Genomic DNA, 25258 nt, shown 5'->3' with positions numbered 1-25258 from the left:
CTACACAATGACAAATATCAGAAGGAAAACTGAAAAATCTGAATTGTTTCCCTTTACAATGCCAAAGAGCTGAGTGTCTGAAAAGCATCAAGGCACTGGTGTAATGGTTTCAGTTTTTACCCAAGTGTTTGGCATCATGTAGACATGGTCACAGGCTCGTTCCCTCCCTGATGAGGGTGCTTTCATCTGTAGATAGAGGATATTTCAAAAGTACTCAGTAGAGCAACTGCAGAAGTGATTGAAATGACATTCTCCAGGCTGCATACTCAAAGAGGGTAAGTTTTGAACACTTTTTCTTGCAAGTAGCCAAGTCATTCCAATTCACATCTCTCATTTTATACCTCAGATGATTTTCTCCCACAACAGTCTTTGCACCTGTGTGTGTTGATTCCTTTATTTTTGTTTCCTGAAATTAACATGATTATTTTTTAAAATCCTATACATGATGGAGATTTAAATTTTGTTCATAAGTCCTATCCACATCATCAACAAATGCCTCTGTGTTTCTATGTCTCTTTGAAAAAACTGCTCCTAGAGAGGGAAAGAATCTTCTTATTTCAAGTTTTACCTGAAGACAGAGTGGGCTTCATGCTTCAGAGTTAATTCTTTCAAAGAAGCTGAATGTCCGTGAACTTGGGAAGGGTAAGACAGGAACAAATCGGCCAATTTCTATTGTCTCATTAGACTACAGTGCTGATTCAAGTTTAAGTAACTCACAATTTGTTAAAGGCATTGACTTGTCTTTCTTTTTTTAAAAAAATTAATTAATTAATTTTTAATTTTTGGCTGCATTGGGTCTTTGTTGCTACGCCCAGGCTTTCTCTAGTTGTGGTGAGCAGGGGCTACTCTGTTGCAGTGCGCAGGCTTCTCATTGCGGTGGCTTCTCTTGTTGCGGAGCACGGGCTCTAGGCACGCGGGCTTCTGCAGTTGTGGCTTGTGGGCTTCCTAGTTGTGGCTTGCGGGCTCTAGAGTGCAGGCTCAGTAGTTGTGGTGCACGGGCTTAGTTGCTCTGTGGCATGTGGGATCTTCCCAGACCAGGGATCGAACCCATGTCCCTTGCATTGGCAGGTGGATTCTTAACCACTGCACCACCAGGGAAGTCCCTTTTTTTTTTTTTTTTAACATTCCTGAACCAACGCACACTTATGAGTGTGTTCTGATATTGTGTCCTTTCCAAAGGCTGATCACACATTGCTAGAAACAGTAACACCAGCTGAATCCACTCCAGCTCCCCAGACAAAATGAATGAGAACAAAGACGTGCCCTTACAGTGTGTTTCATTTTATATTCTGTGTATTCATGATGCTTTTTAAAACTTACTCCATATTCAAACAAAACTTGTTTGCTTAAACTTAGATTTAAAACAACCATCTTCTTTTCAGGTCTCTATGTGGCTGCATGGCTAGTGTGTTTCTGTTTTTCCACAACTTGAAACATGTTGTGACAAAGCCAGTTAAAAATGAGGTCCAATAAAATGTAATGGAGTTCTGTAAATACATGAATATCGCAACCTCTACACTCTGGGTCTCAAAATCCTAGTTCTTAAAAGCAAAAGCAGCTTGGAGAATTCCTCTGCAGGAAGTCCTCGACACAAAATGGTGCCATTGGGCAAGTCCACTCACAAGAGAAGGTGGCGGGGGAGCTGCAGGCTCTTGCAGAGAAGTGAGTCATGGGCAGCGTGCACGCGTATCATTTGCTTTGGTGAACATGTCTCTGTGCCCCTCACTGAGCTGCTCTTTATGTGTACAGTAGGAAGGCCTGATGGAGGGGGACAGAGGGGGCTCCAGAGACACATACCTCCTGTTTGCTCTGGTCTTAGTAATTATTGCAGAGTCACTGCAGAGCCCAGGAGAAAGAACACAAAAAAAGAAGTTTTAAAAGGAAACAAAAGAAAAAGAAGAGAGGAAGAAAAGAAGAAAGTACAGGCACTCTCTGCTCCAACGGAAGCTATGCCAAGAAGCAACTAACTAAAAACAGACAGAGCAGAGGGGAGAAATGAGGAAAGAATAAAATGGTTTGGAGTCAGGCTGACAAATGCACGAGAGAAAAATTCACATGGTTTCAGAGCAGTACTTGGCATCTATCTCAGAAATTCATGTGTGTGTATAGTTTTTCATGTTTATTTCTGGAAGAATATTTTGCAATTTCTTTTTACTGAAAAAGATGAGTTATTTTCATTCTTCTAGAATAGTGGAGAGAGCACCCTTATCTTCCCCCCAAAAGGCTACCTCCTCTAACTTAACACATTTTTTAAAAATGGTGTGTGTGTGTGTGTGTGTGTGTGTGTGTGTGTGTGTGTGCTGACTCACTAGATGACTTCCTACTTTCTATAACCAAATAGAGTGCTAAAACCCAAATGTCTGGGCCTACTGTCTTTCAACTAGTATCCTAACACCCCTTATGAGTAGACAGAGGCTCATTGGCTTGTTTCAAAAGAAGGCAGGGTGTAACTCGGGCCCATTTGACTTTGCATTACTTGAATAGTCTAACCAGCCCCAGGGCTGAGGTCTGCAAGTATTTGGCTTATTCGGTCTAATCCACTGATGGCTTGTGTGGTAATGAATGTCTGAAATGCTTGTCTCTGATCAGGAATTTTTAATGCTGTCCTCATGGGCTCTGCTGAGCTTTCCTGCTTGTAAACGGAGGCTTAACACACTCAAATCACCCATGGAACTGTGTGAGCTGGCAACACCCAGAGAGAAAACTTGCCATTGTGATGCTAATTTCCTTCTCACCTTTGACCAGAAGGGGTAATTACATATAATTTGTGGAAACAGTTCCTCTGGAGTAAGAACACCTAAGGGAAACACGGAAGTTTGTTTAAACTAAATTGAATACATTATAGATAAGAAATACAAATGCAGTTTGAACTGGATTGTTCATCTCTGTCCCAGGATCAAAACTGAGGAATTTTGACTCCTCTGAAAATCACAGCCGTGCTATGGACATTCCTATTTGGACCTCTCTCTGCAAAGCTACAAAGACTGAACTTGATGAAGCAAAGAACCTTAGAACAGCTGCCAGGGACTTTTGTTCTTTTGTTTTCTTCTATGGCAGACATGTTCTAAAGGCACTGATAGTGATTAACCATAAATGATTGTCTAAAGGGTGGTGTTTAAACATCTATTTTCTTGCCACTCCACTCCGCCCCGCCCCTTTCCCCCCCGACATCAACCTTAAACTAGTTTTATCAGGATAGACACACCTGGAAAGTCATTCTGGAGAAGTGTGTGCATGGCTCCCACCTCTAGGGTGGTCACCAGTGTTGCCCTGAGAACACTGGTGTAGCATGCTCTAAGAGAAGTCTCTTGAAATACGTTTCAACTTATGTGTCCCAATTTCCAGTATTTTTTCCATCAGAAGTGAGCTCCTCAAAGGGGTGAACGTTTCAGTGGTGCAGTAAGAAGCAGTGCCTAAGCAGACTGTGATGTGGATAACAGCGATGATCCACAGGTGCAGCACTAACCCCCTTTCTGGGTAAATGATGGTAGTTGGGGGACATGTATTTTAACCAGCGTCAATTTAGGAGCCAGAATATTTGTATGTTAGTACTGATTGAAATACTGTTTCTATCTGTTTCTACTGTTGACTGACAGTTGCAGATAAGTGAAAGTCAAATCTGGCCATTCCCATGTAGTGGAAATAGCACGAGCTTTAAAGTCGGACGGGTCTGGATGTACATATTAACGCACTACATGTTAACCTTGCACCCTTGACTTCCCAGATCCTCAGTATACTCACCCTTTAAAAAGAACACCACCTCAAGGGATTTTTAAGATAAGATGCAGAAAGTGCTTTGTACGTTTAAAAAACAGACAGGGAAAAAACCAAAAACAAAACCAACAACGCTCAATGAAAGTTAGTTCTTTCTTTTCTCCTAAAATTATAACAAAACCACAATTTTTGAAGTGAACCGTTTTTGGTACAAATCACTCTGAAGTCTAGTTGTCACCCTCTTTAACAGTTGATGACCTTGCTATAACCATGATAGATTAGAGTAGTTGCAAAAGTTAAAGGAGACACGATACACAATGTCTTAAATGCTTAATATTATGTGTCATCTGTCTTTCGTACCAAATATCCGTAGGCAGTTTTCTTATGCTGTAATAATCATAATCATAATATCTTTTTGAACATTGTGAGAGCTATAGATATATTCTTTCATTTATTTCACATAACAATTTCATGAAGTGGTTATTTCTGTTTTACAAATGGGACAATTAAATCTCATTATGTGCTACCACACAAATAGTGGAGGTGAGATTGTAACCCAGTTCTACTTGGCTCTAAATCCCAAGCTCTTAGCCGCTGTGTATACTACCTTATGCTATTCAGCCACATGGTGCAGAATTTCACCATAGCATCACTGCAGACAATCATTTAGATTCTGCTCAAATACTCTGATGACATGAAATCTACTTTTCCATCTAGGTAACTCATTCCACTTTTTAATAGTTCTGTTTTTCTATAGTTATTTACTTGGAATCTGATGACCATCACTGTGAAGCTGAGAAGGACATTCAAACAATCGTATGAAAAGAAATGTGTTGTAATACAGGGTAAAAAAGAGAAGAAGCTGGTGAATTCTCTACAGGTCCCTTGGCCATTATCCAGTTTCTAGTAATATTCCCAGGGTCATTAAATGTTATTTTCCATTTGTTGGAACATTTTCATGATCAACATTTTAGAACTGCACTTGCTACATGTGGGTATTAAAAACTTGAAATGTGGCTAATATGGCTAGTCCAAACAGAGATGTGCTGTGAGTGCAAAATACACATCGAATTTCACATAAAATTTCTCATTAATTGCTTACACATTGATATGATAGTATTTTGGATATTGCTTAAATAAGTACATGATTAAAATTATTTTTACCTGTTTCTCTTTACTTTTGAAAATGTGGCTACTGGAAAATTTCAAATTACATATGCACAGACTTACATTTGTAGCTTGAATTACATTTCCATTGGACAGCAATTGTTCTGTACCCTCAAGAGGAAATGTACCAGATGTTTGAAATGTATCAAATCCATACCTTGCCCCAAAGAGTCTCAGAGAACAATAAAGGCAAATGCTTATTTATCTTCCACTCTACACTGTTTTAAAGCTCTGAGTACAAGGTACTTTGTATGCACAGAGAGATCATTTATCTTTTGGCATTTAGCTAGTGCTACAGTGAATATCCCTTAATCATCCTTGTTTAAGTTTGACGAGAATTATTTCTTTATTTACACCAGAAATATTGCTCTTTGTGTTGTAGAGAAATGCATGGCCTTAGTTCTTAAAAACCGTGGAGTTAGCATTGGAAAAATTCGGGCATCTGTCCTCAGTTTTGCTGGGTGTGGGTAGGTGGGTATGAAGGGAAGGTGTGGAGCAGAGAACAGACGGAGAGCTCTCCTAACTAGACACCACGATGAACATAAAGGTCTTTCCAAATCCTGAGTCCTCCACTTGAACACAACAGAATATTATCCAGAGTAACCAACCATGGATGAAGACCTGAGTTGACGCTGATAACTGTCCCCTGGGAAATCAAATGGTATTTCCACCCTCTCCACCTAGAAATGGTTTGTTCAAGGCACAAGAGGAGGCTACAGCTGATTTCCATCTTGGCGGAAGGAATTGTTCCTGTCAGCCTGCCTGCCTAGGATTGCAGCTGAGCCATATTTAGCCTCTAAAGCTAGATGTTTTAGTGCCTGGCTCTTTTTAACTGGCATATGTTAAGAGCTTTGAATTAACAGGTGCATAAAAACTGTCAAAACACACTTAAATCTCAAGACAGACCGTCAGTTGTATTAAAAAGTATGGTGTTACAGAAACATGCACTCTCAACGCATCCAGCATATAACAGCTTGGAAAGTCCTTTCTCCCTGCAAGCAACCCAGCAATATTAATCCATCCCATGAAACAAAAGGCCATGGTCCTTTAACCTCTTGATGGAGGATGGTGTGTGTGTCTGTGCACACGCACGCGTACGTATTGGGGGGATCAGAATCAAGCACAAAGTCTTTCCTTCTGCAACTGAATCTTCTTTCAGTTTCCAAGATCCCCATTTATAAACTAATCTAATTGAAAGGAAAAAGAACTCCCAGAGCTCTGGAAGGCACACTTGAAGTTGTTCCTTTTAAGGAAAATAAATTGATCATGTAACATGGTGAAATTTAAATTAAAATTATCACAGGGTGGCAGGGAGAGAAAACGCATCACTTAAAGCTGCGTGAATTATGTGTAAAAGACACTACTTGGTTAAAATAGGCAGAATCAAGTAAGATCCAGTACTTGATCAGAGGATAAGCAGAGGATAATGTTTGCTGCCGTGATATTAAGTTCCTTTATTATATTTGTAAAAGCAATAGTTATGTATCACTAACTCTAAAATTGGCATGAAAGAACCTGACATTTCTCAGTTAATTACTTTCTTGCACATAATATGTACCATAAAGCATTTTAATTTAATCAAATTAGAAGTTTAATATGACCTTGGCTCTGCATTTCATAGTGACATCTTAGATTCAGCACTAGGCCCTCATCTACCAAATAGCTGGGGGACCATAACCAAGTCAGTTACTTTTTCAAAGCCTCATTTATTTTTTTAAATTGTAATATGATGGTGGATAGAAGTGGGATGGGAGAGAAAGTCTCCTTAACATTCATTTTGGTTCTAAAAAGAGTAAAATCCTATGATTTACAACATTCTTCCTGGATTAAGAGTGTCACTTCTAGATATTCCTGTGTACAATACTAGGGCCACTATACTGAAATGATGAGGCAGGGTATTATTTGTTTGTTTATCTTTTTGTTTTTTCTATGTCCTAGCATTTAAATAGTTTTTGTTTTTTCATTTTTAATATACATTCCAGAAGGCTGTCAAAGATCAGACTTCTCAGAAAATAGAGTCTGGGATGGAGATGTGTGTGCCAAAGTTAATTGGAGAGTATGTTTGAGGACAAGGTCTGTAAGTGGTCAAGGAAGCAGGACTGGGTAGGGAGAGCCTTTGGGTGTGATACAGACACAACAAAGGCCTCAGCCGAGTTCTGGCCCCAGTTCTTCCCAATTGAGGCATGGGGGCCAGTTCTTTGTACCCCCATAACTCTCAGACTTTGGTTCCAGGCTTCCCCCCAGGAAGGTGGCACAAACTTTGGCAAGACCACTCTCTTTAGCCTAGGGCAATTCCTGAAGAAAGAATCTCCAGTGAGCCATTAGCAACCAACACTTTTCACAGCTGGTCCTGAAAGGGTCATCTGGGCAGTGCACCACTGTGACCATTACAAAGACAAATATAGGATCTGTTCTCATCGTTCTTTTGGAAGCTTCTCTCCTACTAGATGTATGACCTTAGACAAGATGGTTAATTTTTGTGCTTCTTAACTCATGCTTTGCTCATTCACAAATCGTGGATAATAACAGAACCAGATAAAGTTATAATGAAGACAAAAAGAAATAAAATTTTCAAGCATCTAGCAGAATGCCTGACATGTAATGGGCTCTCTTTCAAAGTGAGTTTCACCTTCCTCTCTTACCAAATAATAATCCTTTTTTCATGTCTGAGGATAGTTTCAAAAAATAAGAGAGATCTAGCAAATAGCAGATCGTCCTTGAGGTTAATCCACAGATGAAAATGTTGTCATGTTGTAAACTGCCTTGTTCCTGGAGGAGTGTTGACATTTTGGAGCAGGGTTGTGCTTTCTGCCCCTGGAGGATGTCACTCTTGTCAGAGGAAAACAATCAAATGACGTAATGCCCTTACCCCACCACCACGTCATCCCATTTCAACACCATCCCTGGTATTAGCATTACTCAGCATTAACTTAATACATTAGGGATTGAGATAGGAAGTATCCTTCAGAAAGGCTATTTCTGCCCTACTTATACATTCATTTGAGAAGCTATCACTAAGCATCCTGCCAAATTCCTCTGACATCAGTTTACTAAGCTGCATAGGGTTTGGATAGGATAGAACAGAGGTAGACAGAAGCATCTAATTATTTTGCCAAATCCCCTTTAAAATATGAAACCAAGCCAAGAGCAGATAGCATGCACAGTTCCCAACACTGTTTTCCCATTGGGAAGGTGTTAACACTATTGTTATTGCTTTATCCTTATTGATTGGCAACGACAAGTTCTTTTCTGTAATGAGTATGGAGGAGAAAGCGTTTTTGCCAAAAAGAACTACATTCTAAGAAAGATCAAAGCGTGGGTGTTTCATCTGATACACGTTTCCTCCGTTTGGATACTCAGCCCTGCAGCCTGTTTTGAAATTCCTGTGTGCACGTCAAATAGTCAGGGCTTGTTCCTCTTTCTTGCTCTCTCTCTCCTTCCCTCCTTTGCCCACAGAGGTTTCCTCCTGGCTTTTCCCCGGCTCACCACCAGCCCGTCTGATGAGCTACCCCAGCAGACCGAAGAAGGAGATGCGATGTTGTACAATCAAACCCTGTTGGTAAATATTTTCATTTCAGAAAAGCTAAAAAACAATTGTTATTTCAGAGGTTGAAGGGCCAAGTCCAGGAAGGAAATTCCTGAAAAGGGACCTGGCCCTGGCATTGACAATCACTTTAGCTGGGAGATATTTTTATCTTTGAATATGGAACAGGAAGATCATTTTCTCTAAACGTTAGAATGAAACCGAATCTTGACCAGCCTGCCAGCAACTTATAACAGAAAAGAAGAAAATTACTTGAGTCCTAATCATGGAGAAGTTAAAACCACAACAATAAAACAAACTAAAAAGACGCAAACACACACAAACCACTTTTCATTCCACTGTGTGAGCTAAACAACCCCATCCCTCAGGGTGTATTGGTTTTTATTTTAGTTTATTTACATTTGGACATCCTTTTTGCTTCTCTTCAAAGGAGGCTGAGGTGTCTTAGGGATGCAGATTAGGTTATCTAGGTTATTTATATTAGCAGTTTTCATTGTGCCATGTTGATGATTATATAAGACGTCAGGTTTTTTTTTTTTTTCTTCATCTTTAAAGAAAGTTTGGAACAAGTCCCTGAGAAATAGTATTCAATGAAAACTCTATTCATATCAACTCTTCAGTTCTGCTAAAAAGAGATGATCAGGGGCCTCATAATCGATTCATACCTGACACCTTGTCGAATTTTAATGGACAGTGTTTATACAGCACTAACCTCAAAGAAAACCAAGTCTTGTGCTGAATTAGGTAGCCCTGCGGGGTGGGGTGAACAAAAAGTCTCAAAGCTACTTGATCAGTTTACCATGGTATGAAAAAGGACAAAATGACACTGGTGTCTTTTCTTTCAGTGTTATTGTTCTATTTCTGATGACACTTGAAGAAGAAAGTCATTTGCTAATAGAAATAAAGCAGTCATTCAAAGGTGAGACCATTATTGATGAGACAGCAATAAAGAATAAAACAATCATGAGAAAATATAGTAAGGTCAAAACCCAAGGTTTAATAAAAAACAAATATGAAGATATTCCATGTATAAACAAGAGTCAATGGAAAAGATGGGCAGCTAGAATTTCCCGCACCAGAAGATTATAGGTCAAAGAGTAAGAGAAGGAGAAAGATGAGGCACATGGGCGCAGTTGTGGAGGCCCTCCGGGACAGCACTGTGGAATGCCAGCTGCCAGGTGATAGCTGTTGCCAGCTCTTGGACATTAGGCTGAAATCTAGGACTTCCATTCCCTGCTGTCTGATGAAAAGCTCTCCTGTATCCAGATTCTGCCTGGTCCTGACCTCCTTGCTAAGACACGTGCAGTCACCTGTGTCCTTGAGTCATCCTGGACTCTTCTATTCTCTTTTAGGGCTGAGTGCAACATGGTTTTTTAAAAATCCTCATTTTTCCCCCACTTTTCTGGTTGGAAAAAAATGTGAATAGAAGAGAATTAAGAATGGGTGGAAAATGGGGAAGGGTGTTAGACCTGCTTGTAATCACGGGTGCCTTGTTAGGACTAATTTATGTTTGTCCAACTTAGAAAATGTATTTACCAAAACAATCCAGTCCTAATTCATAGAGCCATGAAGTTTTTCACCCTCAATCTGACTTAAACTACTAACATGATTTAAACTCTGAAATGCACACATTGCCCAAGACAAGGATTTAAGATGAGAGTCAAGTTTGCAGTCTTTTACAAAGTATACTTTCTCACCCCCTGTCACTTCTCTAGTTACCAGATCTTTCCCAACCTGTCTGGACCTTCTGGGGCTTGGGCATAAATCAGGAGAAATGTGGTTGGAAATGGCTTCCTTTTCTTCAAAGCAACAGGTACCCACCTCAATGGTGCATTAGAAATCCATAATAGTGCACGTGGTTTCCGTTATGCCAAGGGAAATCCTGTCTTAACTGCTCTAAACTGTCTCTCCAGTGTATGACATCGCAGCCCAAGTTGATTTAAAAAATTCTGAAGTCTTTGGGTTAAAATCAAGAAGGGATCTTCTAGGCTCTCAGATCTAGTTTATTATTCTGAGAGACACCGAGAGCGTGTGCTTGTGATATATGTATGGTGCCTTGGCATGGTCTCTGAAGAAAAGATCGTGCTATGAGATTTCTGGACTCTAAATACCACTGTCCTTTTGGGACTTTAGAACTCCTCTGAGGCTGTTCCCAGCGTGAGCCAGAATGGTCACGAGAGTCCTGGGAACAAACATAAGACACGCAGCCTTGAGGCAATAGCGATATGTTCACGGCATTTTTTCCTTTCTTTTTTTCCTCTCTTTCTCTATTTTCCTTCCTCTCTCCCTTCCTCTCTCCTTCTCTCCTTCCCTTCCTTCCTTCCTCCTTCAATACCTTTATTATTGATTGTTTAACTTTTATTTTTGAGTTTTATGGTATATTTTTCAGAGGGCTGGACAGGTGGAAAAGGTTAGTAAATGATACATATTTGTCAAACGCCTTCTTATAGCTTTCTTTTTTTTTCCAAGATGGTTATTATTTTTACTGTGTTGCTGCTTCCAGCAGTGGGGAGTAGCATTGAAGTCCATAGACAAATGGGTTACCTGCCACGATGAATAGATCTTTATGTGCCATTGAGAGTCATCTAGTCATCAAACAGGGAGACCAAGGACTCAGAAGAAAACACTCATCAAAGCTCCTTGAAACACTCATCAAAGCGAGTATACCAAGAAATATATGCACAAGCCCTGTCCTCCAAAAATTACAGGCTAGTGGAAAAAGCAAAAACCCGAGAACCAACACTTACTGCACACTGATTATTCATTAATTCATTTAATACACATGAATTGAGAACATGCTCTGTGCTAGGAACTCTTCTAGGTGCCAAAGATAAAGCAGGGAACAAAAGAGACAAAGCTCTGACTTATTTTGTAGTGTAAGGGACCAGGTACTCTGTATATATGACTTTATTTGATGTTCCTAAGAACTCTGTAAGCTAGATATTATTATTTCCAGGTTACACATGAGAAAATGAAACTGCAGAGAGGTTAAATTACCAGTTTATTAGGGAAAGGTCCCAGATCTCCAACTAAGTCTATTAGATTCCAAACCCTATACACTTTCTATTATCTCTCATGGCCTTCAGAGGCTAATGAAATCATATGAGATATCACAGGCAGCGCAGACTAGCCTAAGTACCAGAGGAATCCAGATGAGAGAGACCTGGGAAAGCCTGGAGCAGCCCGTGAGAGTTTCACGGAGGCATCTAGTCTGAAGGATAGAAAGACAGAGCTTAGACAAGAGAAAAGAGGGGAAACAGAGCACACTGAAGGTGCAGAGGCACATGTGTGCGTAGCCTGGTTAAGGACAAGTAGAAATGGCCTAAATGAAAAGAAAGATTCTCATAGGAAAAAATTTGGAGACAGAGCTAAAGAGACAGAGCCGCAGTATATGTCCTCCAGCTCTATTATTGCTAAAAGGTTTTTTACCTTTTCAAAGTTATGATTTCCTTGTCAGTGAGATAGAGGATAATCATGGACATGTTTTTAGATGACTTCAACAATGACCAGCTAGTAGGAACATTGGTTAATTGCTGGACAAAGGGTTAGCTCATGATTAGATTTCTACCCTGGATATATTTTTTAATACCCACTCAGATTCTTCTTTGGGCGGGCTTGGTGTTCATATAACTGGATACATGAGTATTTAGCCAATAAAACTGGTTGAAGAATGTGAGAAATTTATCTAGTACATGAAGTCATTGTTTCATATTTGTCTGAAGCTCCCAGCGGACTCTGAACACCAGATTTTCGTTCCCCTCTGCTTTCCACATTGCTCTTTCCCATGAGGAGATTCTTTTGATATCAGCATGGGGTATATGGAATTCTTTGGGGGTGAAAGGTGTTCTTTCTATTATAGTAACTTTTTATTTAACTAGTTCATTTCCATGTAAAAGCTGCTATTGATGCAATAAAATAAGAAGGGGCATATCAGATTTGTTTTTAATTTTCCTCTGGTGGGGCAGAGTTGCTGAGCAAATTTGTTGAGCAGCTGGAATGGCTAAGGTCACACTAACTTTGAAAAAAGAAGGTCCTGACATCAACATAGTCAAAGATCTGAATAATTCTGGGCTGCCTCCAATTCTGAAATCCATTTCTTCAGGCTGTTCATTTCTTCCTTTCTTTCTCCCACATTGGTTTCTGGCTTTTCCCCTTTTTCTAACGAACCCAATACTATGTGGATGTTTTAATTTTGCCTGCTCTAATGCAAACAGTTCCTATGGTATAACCTTTAGGTCAATTTTATCAAGCATTATTTGCTTGGTCGGTTCAGGAAGAAAAAAATCACATTCTTCTGCCCAGATCTCATGTAATTGCATGAATTCTCTGATTTAGTTGGCTCTGCAAATCTATCCCAAGGTGCACTGACTGCAGAAATGGAAGGGAATTCATTATACATTCCCTGTTGAAATAGTGATCTGCAAATAATGATGGGGAAATCAACCTTGATGGCTGTGCTTTCCCTTTAGTCTAATTTCTTCTGAACTTTAGACTGTAACTTGTTTTTTGGCTGGATAGCCCCAGGACATACTGGAGTCTGACCAAGGGGGTGCTGAGACCTGGATTTTCACACCATGAAGCTGGTAACAGTTTTGACTTCAATGCCTTGAAAAGTGGGTGATTTCAATTGCCCTGTTTCCTTTCAGGGGAAAATGCTTTCTTTGCACCTAAACAATCTTCCGGTGCTTTTGACTGACAAGCATATTGTTATGATTATGACTGGACTTCTTGACTCCTGCAGGGATAGCATTTAAAACTGCCTGAGACTGGCACAAATCAAAATATTCATCAACTTAAACTATGTCAGCTAAAATGGAAAAGCCAAAATTGTAGTGTTTTATATCATGTCAGAAGTCCATGAACACGGTGTAAGACTGCTTAACTCTTTCCCTGCCTAAAGAAAATTGTAGCATATAATAGAAGGTATCTGGATACTTTTTCAAAATTATGTCTGTCATTAAATGCCTTATATTTCTCCCCTTATAGTATCCATTGATTTTGGGGGGAGGGCTTATTGGTTCAATTAACTCTTTTTTTTTGTTCCCATTCATTGATTTTTTTTTTAAATGTATTTATTTATATTTGGCTGTGTTGGGTCTTCGTTGCTGCGTGTGGGCTTTCTCTAGTTGCAGTGAGCAGGGGCTACTCTTCATTGCTGTAAGTGGGCTTCTCATCACAGTGGCTTCTCTTATTGCGGAGCACGGGCTCCATGTGCGCGGGCTTCAGTAGTTGTGGCGCGCGGGCTTAGCTGCTCCATGGCATGTGGGATCTTCCTGCGCCAGAGCTCGAACCCGTGTCCCCTGCACTGGCAGGCAGATTCCTAACCACTGCGCCACCAGCGAAGTCCCCATTGATTCTTCAATGGATGCTTTTGAATCCTGTACTCTGCAGGGCACTGTGTTTGCCTTTGTGGGGAGGAGAAACAAAGTTCTTGCCCATGGTTGCTTGTCCCATTAGAAGAGAGACATATCCCTAAATAGCTATGAAGTGAGTAGTCTGGTAGGTAGGTAGAGATAAGGTGCCAAGATAGCTTTGGAAAGGCGAAGTCACTTCCACCCAGAGAACAGTAAACTAGACATCTAAAGCACTATCTGTCTAACCTCTTATTTTTCAAGAATTTTCCTTTCTTCTGTGGGGCATGGGCACTTGGCAGTCTTTGTAAAATGGGATTCTGCCCTTCCCTACAAGTGCTCTCTCAGCTATTGTTGCTTGATCATTGACCACACTGATCGATCCGTTCCATTAGAATTCATATATTAGAACAAGAAGATTTCAGTCTCAGCACAGTAGCAGGAGGAGTTCAAATGCAGGCCCTATCTACAGAGGGGCCAGAGAGCGCCACGGCGTACGCAGAGCCAACATGAAAACAGAGAAAGCTTGGTTCTGATAGAAATTGACGTCCCTGGTGGCTTCGTGAAGCATGATTACTTTTCTGTCTCAAATCCTTCCCGCTCCTTCTCTCAGCACCTGCATTTCATTCAGGGAGCGGTGGGCAAAAATGGGTTGACTTCTATTACTTACGTCCCAAAGACCCCTTTCTAATGCAAAAGACTGTAAGAAAGGAGAAAGACGGGTTTGTCATTGAACAAAGAATGAGAAAGAGAATAGGAATCCTAGTGTAGCAGGATAATATTTTTATATATTAACAAATGTGTTTTTCCCCGTGATTTCCTGTTACCCTTGACCCTCCCCCACCGGGCAGCCAGACCATGAGTCATTCCTTGCCTCAAGGGAGGGTTGTCACAGCAGAACCAGAGAACAAAAGAGACAAATTCTTGGCTTTCAGAGTTTAAAAAGCTGAGCTTCAGGCTTCAGACAAAAAAGATTTGGAAGAATATTTGATCAACTTGAGCCAATATTTTCCTGCCCACGTAAAATAAAAATTCCCCTGGCTGGGAGACAAGAGGCCATTCTAAAGCAAAGCAAGAGGGTTAGATACTGGTGACTCGCTGAAAGGGACTCTTGCACTCTATTCTTGCCCCCCTCCACAGGCTGAACCCTAGCTTAAGTGTGGGTTTTTCAGGTTCTGAGAACAAGGAGACCTATGCCTTATTTCCAGGTTGGAAGCCAAAAGATGGCAAACTTCCCAAAGATCCCCTCTACCCAGCATTGTGCCAGAGACACTGCCTGGCACACCTAGAGCAAAAGGGTATGGGTTGCCTCAGAGAATTTTCCATGGTCCTAGAGTGGCAAAGGAGTTGTGAGCCTAAAATTTTCTTTGGTCCTGAGAGGTATAGAAATGGCCAAGAGGAAGCCAGATGTGGAAGAATCCCACAGTCTGGTCCAAGCGATGTTGAAGATGTAATCCACATGAATGGAATACGAGGGACAAGTGGTACCATATACGACTTAAGAGGATGCCAGCCTGGACAGATAACCAAGAACCAGACCCTAAGACAGGCAAGGGCAATTCTGGGAAAGTAGCTCAGCTTCCCTTTGGGTAGTGATCTGAATTTAACCCACAATTCTTTGCTCTCTGCACCGAATACTACCACAAATGAAGGCTCTGATCAGGTCGTTTAGGCATCATTTAGATATGGCACACACCTCCTTAGATGGGACAGAGTTTCTGCTAATCACCTTAAGGGAGGCTGACCTCCCTCATGGCCAACTTGTATTTTGTTGCCTCATATAAAAGCAAGAGCTCCTGATTCAATCTACTGCACCATATCAATTATTTATTGCTGTGTAAAAAACCATCCCTAAAACTTAATCCCTTTAAAACAAAAATCATTTTATTTGCTTCTGATGCTGTGTATAGAACATAAAAACTGCCCCTCTGATCCTAGTCCGAATTGCTGACCCACAGAATGGTGAGAAAATAAAATAGTTGTTTTAAGTCACTATTTTTTTCTCAAAGGCTTATTTGTTGAGTGAGGCATGTGTATATAGAGTGAAATTCACCCTTTTTTTTTTTTTTGCGGTACACGGGCCTCTCACGTTGTGGCCTCTCCCGTTGCGGAGCACAGGCTCCGGACGCGCAGGCTCAGCGGCCATGACTCACAGGCCCAGCCGCTCCGCGGCATGTGGGATCTTCCCGGACCGGGGCACGAACCCGTGTCCCCCGCATCGGCAGGCAGACTCTCAACCACAGCGCCACCAGGGAAGCCCGAAATTCACCCTTTTTAAATGTATAGTTTTATGTAAGCCATACCTGATTTAGATGATATTTAGATGAGACTGGACGTTAGACTTCAGATGCTGGAATAAGTTAAGGGTTTTGGAGCTGCTGGGATGGAATTTGTTTTAACAGCATCCCAGTTCTTGCTACATATATGTGTATTAGTCAGCTTGGGTTGCCATAACAAAACATGATAGGCTAGATAGCTCAAACATTAGAAATGTATTTCTCATAGTTCTGGAGGCTGCAATACCAAGATCAAGGTTCCAGCTGATTCGATTTCTCGTGAGCATTCTCTTCCTGGCTTGCAGATGGCCATCTACTTGCTGTGTCCTCATATGAGGGAGAGGGAGAGAGAGAGAGAAAGAGAGAAAGAGGCAAAAAGAGAGAGAAAGAGGGAGAGAAAGAGAATATGAGGGCTTTCTGTTGTCTCTTATGAGGACACTAATCCTATCAGATCAGGGGCCCACCCTTACGACCTCATTTAACCTTAGCTACCTCCTTATAAGCCCTATCTCCAAATACAGTTATGCTGGAGGTTAGAGTTTCAACATACATATTTTGGGAGGACATAATTCAATCCACAGTAGAGACATGGGGTCACAGCCCCCTGACATATACAAGAGAATTGAATTGACAAAAGCACTACCAGTTCGAACTAAAAGAGACTAAGACTTTCCAAAATGAAAAGAGACCTCTGGATCCTCAAGTTTCTATGGACAGGAAGCAGGCTGAGAAAGCTACTCATTTGCAAACATGGGTCGTTTCTTCTGGAAAAGGGAAGAGATGTCCGAGTGTGCAGGCTAGCATTGTGAACTAGGGAGCCACTCCCAGAGAGCAGAACTAGGCTCTCATTACATTCCCTGGCCCCAGAAGAGGGAGACCTGACAACATACCTCCGGCTAGATTTCAGAATGCCTTCTGTTTGCCTCATGTTCCTCTTCTTTTTAAAAGGGAATGTCTACTGAAGCTATGCTGTTCTGTCTCACCACTGTATGTTGATATGTGGTCAGGACAGGTAACTTTTCATTTTAGTTCACAGGTCTTTAGATTAAGAGGAGCCACACTGGAGGAGTTACACCTGAGGAGCCTCACTGTGTGGCTGAACCACGTTGACTCCATTCTGTCAGCTCCATCTTAGGCCCGCAGTCCTACCCTCCCCCTTTCTGCATCACTGAGCTTTAGCCTCCTCACAAGCAATGCACCCAAGCCAGATAAGTTCCCTATCAACTTTTACTCTTGCCTTCATTTAATACGAAAACTGGAAGAACGCCTTTTGTTGATGCAGATGATTAGTGATCATGAGACCCCCCAGGGGTGGAGGCAAGGAAAACCTCCTGGTTCCTGTCAACGCAGACATACTTCTCCCTAGTAGTCAGATTCTGTTTTTAGCGTTGACCCCCTTAAATTCCCCTGTGCCCTTTTTGATGGTACAGAGGGAAGCTGTGAATGTCTCTGGATCATCATCAGCTTGATCCTGCCTGTATGGAAGTTACCATAATAAACTCCATAATTGCACTTTATGGAGTCACCTACTTCAGTTCTTGGTCTCAAACTTTCTTAGTTTGCAGGATATTGTTCAATATTTCAGCCTTGCAATACTCATCCATATCTGGACTTGATCAAAGGATGAGATCCTGGACTCCATGCCTGAAACCAGACTAGGAAGGGACTTTTAGGGGAGGCGGTGAGTACATTTTGCATGTGAAATGGCTGTGACTTATAGTAGCGAGGGGGAGGGTGCAGACTGTGGCTAAATTGTTTGCAAAGATGCCTACAACAGTTCCTCCCTTTTCTGTATGATTAACCCTTTTCTGAGTGCCTTTCTGTTCCTCCCTTCAAGATGTAGAGTGCATTTTGCCACCACTCAAATCTGGGCTAATTTAGTGGCTTGCTTTGCAGTGGAATGCAGAAGTAAGGTATGTGACTGCTAAGCCTGGGTCTCAAGAAGCTTTGCAGCTTACACCCTTGCCATCTTAGAACCCCGGGACGTCCATAAATAGAAATTCATGCTACCGTCTTGAGGATAAGAGACTAAATGGAGAAAAAAGCCCAGGTGACAGACATCCCCAATTGCCAGAATGTGAGTGGGGCTTTCTTAGGTCATCTAGCCCTGGGAAGTTACCAAATTACTGCAACCACATGAGTGTTCCCCAGCAATCACAGTGAACTTCTCTGCACAGCCTAGACCAAAGTATTGACCCACAGAATCATAAGCAAATAAAAGTGGTTGCTGTTTTAAGACACTAAGTTTTGGGATGGCTTACTATGCAGCTACAAATAACTGGTATATATGGCCCAAATGGCAGACTTGGTTTCTTTTCGGGTTGGAGTAATTTTCCTCAAATGAGGATTATTCCAGCATGAGCAATAAAGGCTTCAGGGACTCATTTCTCAGCTCATGCAGGAGGGTATGATTTCAGGATTTCCTCAAGTCCTCTCCAGGCAGTAGCACTATTCTCACACCTGCTCTCTGATGCTTGAAATTCCTTTAGCTGGGGGTTAAGATTTCCACTACACAAATTAAAATACATTACTTTAAAATATTCCACTACATTAAAATGCAGACACCCTTGGGAAAAGTAACCTACTGACTTAAAGTTTCCCCAAGATGTAAGTAGCCGTTGTCTTGGTCTGTCAGGGCTGCTATAATAGAAACTTGAAGGACATTTGGTCCAGTCCAAAATGTCCATAAGAGACACTTGGTCCATAAGATATTTGGTCCCATCCAAAACCATTTGGCATGGACCAAATATGCTCATAGAAGTTTTGGACAGGACCAAATGTCTGAAAAATGAACAGAATAGCATAGACTGGGTGACTCATAAACGAGTCACTTGAGATATTTATTTCTCAAGTTCTGGAGGCTGGGAAGTCCAAGATCAAGGTGTTGGCCGATTCTGGGTCTAGTGAGGACCTGCTTCCTGGTTCAGAGATGACTGTCTTCTTGCCGTGCCCACACGTGGTGGAAGGGGTCAGAAAGTTTTCTGGAGTCTCTTATAAGGGCACAAATACCATTCGTGAGGGCTCTGCCCTCATCACCTAATCACTTCCAAAAGGCCTTGCCTCCTGATGCCATCACATTGGGGGTCATGGCTCAACATATGAATTTTGGAGGGACACAAGCATTCAGTCTCTAGCAACTGTATTCAGATCTTTTCTCAAGAACAGATTTTGAGTGAGAACATTGGTTACAAAAGGGCCTAGACTATCTAAGATAAATTGTTTGCATAGCATTTTGTCCAGGGTACAATAGCCTGAGACAAAATTCACTGGTATAGGGAGACATTAAAGTCCACAAAAAATCTTGTCCTCTGACTTTGGTTCAGATTTTTAACTATCTTCCCAAGTGATAAAGAATCATAGAAACATGGAGAGACATCTGGCAGTAAGATACCTACCTCTGTCTGCTGGGCTTTTCAGGGCATCCGTCAGAGTCTGGAAATTGTTTACCCCACTTGACGGCTACTGGGTATCACACTTCTCATCCTAGTGAAAGGCTCACCTCCACCGTACTGTGGGGTTCAGTTAGTCACTAGCTCTAGAGTTGTCCCCATCTTCCACCAGCAGCATAGCAGTAGGGAAAGGAAAGCTGACTAGAAAGCTGGAAACGTTTCTGGACCTATGGGGCACTGGGGCCATGTCTACTGGTAGTTTCTGAGGGAAATGCATATGAGATAAATGAGCCAAGATAACAAAAATAACTCAGTGTGGTTGCTTCAGTTATTTTTCAGTTATAAAAGCCAGGTCTGAGCAACTGTAATTATAGTTCTACCAGACTGTAGTTCCATATATACGGCTATGAACTTTCAAGTCTGTTTGTGTCTTAATTACTTGGTTTTTGCTTGGCTAAGAAAATTTGAAATGGAAGATTCTGGGTTTTAAATTAGGTGAAGGCTCTGGTGTAAATACACAGCTTCAGGATGCGGGGTACAACTAATGGTTACATGTAATGTACATATGGCAGTGTAACCCTACAACTGAAATAAGAGTTTGTGAAATGACTCTTCTAACTCCCATTATTCATTTGCTTCTTTTCCCTCTAAGAGCGCGATACCATACATTGCAAGGTTATTATTTCACTCCTCATGTGAACCTTTGGCCTAGTGACTTATCCCTTGAGGCATGCTATAATCACTGAGAAATGTGCTCTCTGTCACGTCTTATTGCTTAATTATGGCTCTATTTTAGATGCCTAGAGTCATTTGGCTTGAAAAGACCTCTCTTATGTGTGTGATCTTTGAACATGCATCCACACTGTCATCCTTGAGTTCACACCAGTCTGTTCCATTTCCATCTTGTTCTGGCTTGGGCAATAATTATTGCCCCTTGGTTCAGCAACACCTTGAATTACTGTAATGAGATATTATATTTATGCTCTTCTCCACATAAGATACCATCAACCCTTTGTCAGAAAGGTATGTGCTTAAAGTTCATTTTACCAAGCTTGATTTTTTTTTTTAACTGATAAATCCCAGTGGGCCCCCTGTTTTACATCATGTCATGCAAAAACTTCCTTTCACTCTTGTTCTGGTGACTACAATTTTTTAGCTTAAAATCTGGACATGTTGTCTAGCAGTTTTTTTGTTGTTGTTTTTTTAGTTGTGTATGTGTTGCTCCTCAGTGCTAAAGGCAAACCGAGATATGGCAGGTCCTAAATACATTCAGAGATCGCAGAACAAGTGTACAGACCCTCTAAAATTAGAACTGTTCTAAAAATTTGGGACTTCTGGAGAATGCATCACTGGTCACTTATTTTGCTTCCCATTAACAATACATTACGTTCTTTTATCAGCATTTGTTTTATGCATGTAAATCTTAGTCCTTCAAGCAGACTACAAGCTTCTTAAGGACAAAAGGCAGACTGTATACCTCTTATATAGCTCTGCATGTATGTAGTTACACACAGCTGTTTTTTTGATCAACTGCGTGAAGAGATGATGTTGTATTTTCAAGACAACTGTTTGGGATTAGGAGCTTGCCAAAGTAGCCTGACATTAAGGTAAAGGCAGACTGGAGAATCACGTCCTGCTTCATCCCTCCAGAGAGCAGTTCAAGTCTGGCCTGGGATAGATCTATGTTGAGAAGGGGTATAATTACCCTGGTACAGAGTGGCCCCAGGTCTTGTCTGGCAGACTGAGTTATATCTATCAAGGACTTTTAAAATGCTGACTTAGCTCTTAGAAATACAAAACCCAAAACATCATTTATAAAGGTTACTGGGAATGGCCTGGGTCAGAATAACTTGAGTTCATTTTGTGCCAATGCCTCAGAAGAGGAAGCTGCTGAATACTTAAAGCTCCTTGAGAATACTACGTTGCCAAATCCAAACAAAGAATGAGAGAGGTTTATAGCTGACTTTTTACTCTATAATTCAAATGCCAATCTAGCAATGAAATATGTTCTAGGAATTCCAATCAGAGATTTGTATCAGCTGACTTGGAAACCAGCTGTGCTCTCAGTGAGTACAAAGATTTACCACCTGCAATTGCTATAATTCTGCAGAATTATGCAGAGGTGAAAAACTTGAGAAAAACTTTTTATTTTAAATGTATTGAGAACCATGCTTTAGGAAATTTTGCTTCTCTGAAACCTATAAAAATGGCTCTAATTTAAAGAAAGTAGTAGAGTCTCAAGTTATAACTCTTAAATTCTGGAATTCATGTTTACCCTTCAAAGTATGCCTTTTTAAGATAATGAGTGAAAATTACTACAATTTGGTAAACCCTATCTTTTAAATAGAACAAGTGAGATAACAAAGCAGTTAACTCCTAAATTACATATCACATCATTAAGAGCCTTGATAACATTAAGCTCTAACTATCTGAGAAGAGGGAGGAAGAGAAGAGGAGTTAAACACCAGAGAGGAACAGTTCTATGAAGCATCCCAGTAAACTCATGGCAGTAATTTTGAACCAGTAATTTTGTTCATAACATTTCATAAATTGTTCATAAAATAATTATTGGGGCTTCCCTGGTGGTTAAGAATCCGCCTGCCAATGCAGGGAACACGGGTTGGAGCTCTGGTCTGGGAAGATCCCACATGCCGCGGAGCAACTAAGCCCGTGCGCCACAACTACTGAGCCTGCACTCTAGAGCCTGCGAGCCACAACTACTGAGCCTGCGCTCTAGAGCCTGCATGCTGCACCTACTGAAGCCCGCGCACCTAGAACCCATGCTCTGCAACAAGAGAAGCCACCGCAATGAGAAGCATGCCCACCACAATGAAGAGCAGCCCCTGCTCACCGCAACTAGAAGAAAGCCTGTGTGCAGCAACGAAGACCCAAAGCAGCCAAAAAGAAATAAATAAAATAAAATATTAAAAAAAGAAAATAATTATTGTGGATTTCTGAATCCATATATCAAAAGTCTTTCAAGTGTATTTTATGATTTTAAAAGACATCAGGGCTATCCTGGAAAAACCAGTGCATATGGTCCTCATACCAATGAGCCTCCATTCTCACTCATTTGCTCTGTTCCTCTCACACATGGGAGACAGCTGCCTTGTACCAAACGGATGCAATATAACTTTGTCACTTATATCATCACCTGAGCACTTGGATACCACCCTGGGAAAGCCAAGTAAGGTAAGTTTTTCAAAATAATGGTTTCAGTGGACCTTTTATAGACATTTGAAATCATTTCACATGTACAAACCCTGAATGAGTTATAAAGCAAAATTTTCAAGTGGAAAAACGCAGTGAACTTCATGGCCTAATATATGTATGAGATATATTGAGTTTAGAACTGCAACTTTACTAGCACTTTAACATGAGCCAGTCGGCCAACCTGCCATAAGTGAAATCTCTGGCTCTCAAATTCCTCAACTGTAAAATAAGATGATTAAATCGAATCATCTCTGAGTTCCCATCCAATTCATTTATTTCATGGTTCTCAATTCTCCTTGTACCTTATAAGTACTTAAAGTATAGACTGAGAATTAGATTGTACCTACCTGCATTTAGCCAATATTATAGAAGCTGAATTGATGGATTTTCCCTAAAAGAGGCTTATAAAGAGGAGGTAAGTGTATCTACCACACGGAGATACAGGATACATTATTGCCACATAGTGCTTAAGAATACACACTAAACTGCTTAAAACTTTGAAAGGCGACATTATAAATGCATTAGAATCATTTATTCCTTAGAAAAACAAGTGTATTAGACAACGAAGCTTTCCGTTTTTATGTATGTAATTCATGAATAAAAAAACAACTATCTGTATTAAAGCCTCTGTTTAGAGAAGGCAGTAATGGAAAGCTATAAATTCAACTCAAATTACATAATATAAAAATACAAAGTTCATCTGCATTACTAGAAGGTAATACCCTCAAAGAAACTCATTTAAAAATAGTATGTCCCCAACTTTTCAGAAGTTATTATGGATACAATGTTACATTTGTCCTTATCTTCTTTTATAATAGTTCTTTAAGACTTAAAATGTAGTATTTGTACTTTTGGAATTTCTGATAAATAGATCATAATTTAATGTGATATTCATAGATTTTTGTGACGAAACTACAATATTTATTTACACATTCACATATAGCACAATGTAGGGGTCAAGTATTAGTGACAGTAACAAACTATTGAAGTAATAAGAAAACCATCATTTTAACAATTTAAATGTTTTATGACAGGATAATTTATATCCAACATATAAAACACATATCTTAGAGGTAACTTTAAGAAAATGTATCAACTTTTTTAGATAATCCAAAGTAGCAATAAGATTTTTTATATTATTTTCAGCCTGCAGAAGGGTAAATTTAATCAACGTGCCGATTAAAGAGACAATATATTAACAGTGAAATTATTTATATACCATGGTATGTGTATATCTATCTGTGTGTGTGTGTGTGCACGTGCGCTCATGTGTATCAACTAACCAAAACTCAGGTTGTAAACTAAAGCCGTTTAAAAGGCAAATTGAAAACAAAAGTGATGCTGGTTTAAGTTTTCTGGTTCTTTTCATAAACTACAACTTCCAAGTTGTGTTTTACAACTCTAGTGAGATCCAAATAGATAATTCAACCTACTACTTTTGTTGGTTGTTCCTCATTCTTTTTCACATGTTAGCTTTTATGTCTCTTTACTGATTACATAAAATAGTACTCTCATTCTCAACATTTCTCCCAGGAGAAGTTAAATGAGTTCAATTAGGTACTGAGTTCATTTTTCACTTTACTTTTCAGTATTCACCTGGTCTAAAAACACTATTAACCGTGTAGTTTTTCTTCCATCCTTTTAAATCACTTGTTTGTAAGCGTACAATGAAGGAACTGGATCAAAATCAAGGTGAACTATGCCTCCATATAAAAAATTATCATAATCTCAGATTTTCTAGAATGTTCAAACGTTATACTAAAACTAATGGATTTAAAAATTAATACTGCTTTGAAGAGGCATTTATCAGAGGTCATGGCATGATCTACAACAGAAAGTTTAGTTTACTGAATGTTAGTTGTAAAGAACAAACACTGGCACCTCATGTGGTCAGAGCAGCTGAAATGTCTTTTACAGTAGTTTCAACTTCTTGATTTGGCTGGTCTGGATCAAGAAGGGCAATGCTACTGGAGCTTTCACACTGTTCATCTACCTTTGGGGAAGCAGCCTGGTCTTGATGCTTTTTGTTCTCTTTAGCAAACCCTACGGTCATATTCTCCCCAGAAGGCTGAAATGGCCTCTCTGAATGAACCACTTGTTTCCCTACTTCTGCTTCTTGTTCACACAGCAGTCTCTCCACCTCCACCTCGAGCTCCAAAGTCTCCTCATCAGCGTGCACATCTAGTTGTTGCATCAACTCCTCCAACTTCTTGGCCTTGCGGAGCTCGTTTTGCTGTATGATCGTACAAAGGTGTTCAGTGAGTTGCTCTTTAAGCTCAGTCTTGCGCTGTAGATCTAGCTTTGCTGTAACATACTCTGCTTCAGCCCTGTCAAACCGCTTCCTGCAGGGACAGGTACAAAGACTGGTCCATTAGTTTTCCATTGAAGAAGACAGTCAAAGGAGGGCCTAGAAATAATAATTAAATTCCAAAATCGGGAAATATATATATATATATATGATGAAAATATGGCTATTAATACTTTACGAACACTTATCTACACGTTAGACAAAGTAGGCTATTGCTGCTGAAACTTCCACAACATGCACATTTGGACTCTCCTAACCTAACAACATTCTTCGACACCCATTTCTTCTTTCCAAGG

At 40.4% G+C, this 25258-nt stretch overlaps 1 protein-coding gene across 3 annotated transcripts in view; it reads right to left on the bottom strand.

Annotated features, from left to right (window-relative positions):
* Window positions 1–25258, bottom strand: part of GORAB (golgin, RAB6 interacting) — a 52818-nt gene that overhangs the window by 6331 nt on the left and 21229 nt on the right. For 2 of the 3 annotated variants that reach the window (XM_060033802.2, XM_060033829.1), the window contains one exon: window positions 23140–24996. The exons of the other annotated variant lie outside the window; for it this stretch is intronic. In XM_060033802.2, coding sequence (XP_059889785.1) covers window positions 24537–24996 — 460 coding nt within the window. In that variant the 3' untranslated portion in view covers window positions 23140–24536. Of the gene's footprint in view, window positions 1–23139; window positions 24997–25258 lie in introns of those variants that run through there. 3 annotated transcript variants of the gene reach the window in all.

This window comes from Delphinus delphis, chromosome 1 (genome assembly GCF_949987515.2).
Source record: "Delphinus delphis chromosome 1, mDelDel1.2, whole genome shotgun sequence".
Lineage (NCBI taxonomy): Eukaryota > Metazoa > Chordata > Mammalia > Artiodactyla > Delphinidae > Delphinus > Delphinus delphis.
Note: the sequence above shows the minus strand (reverse complement) of the source record. Positions and strands in the feature narration are given on the sequence as shown.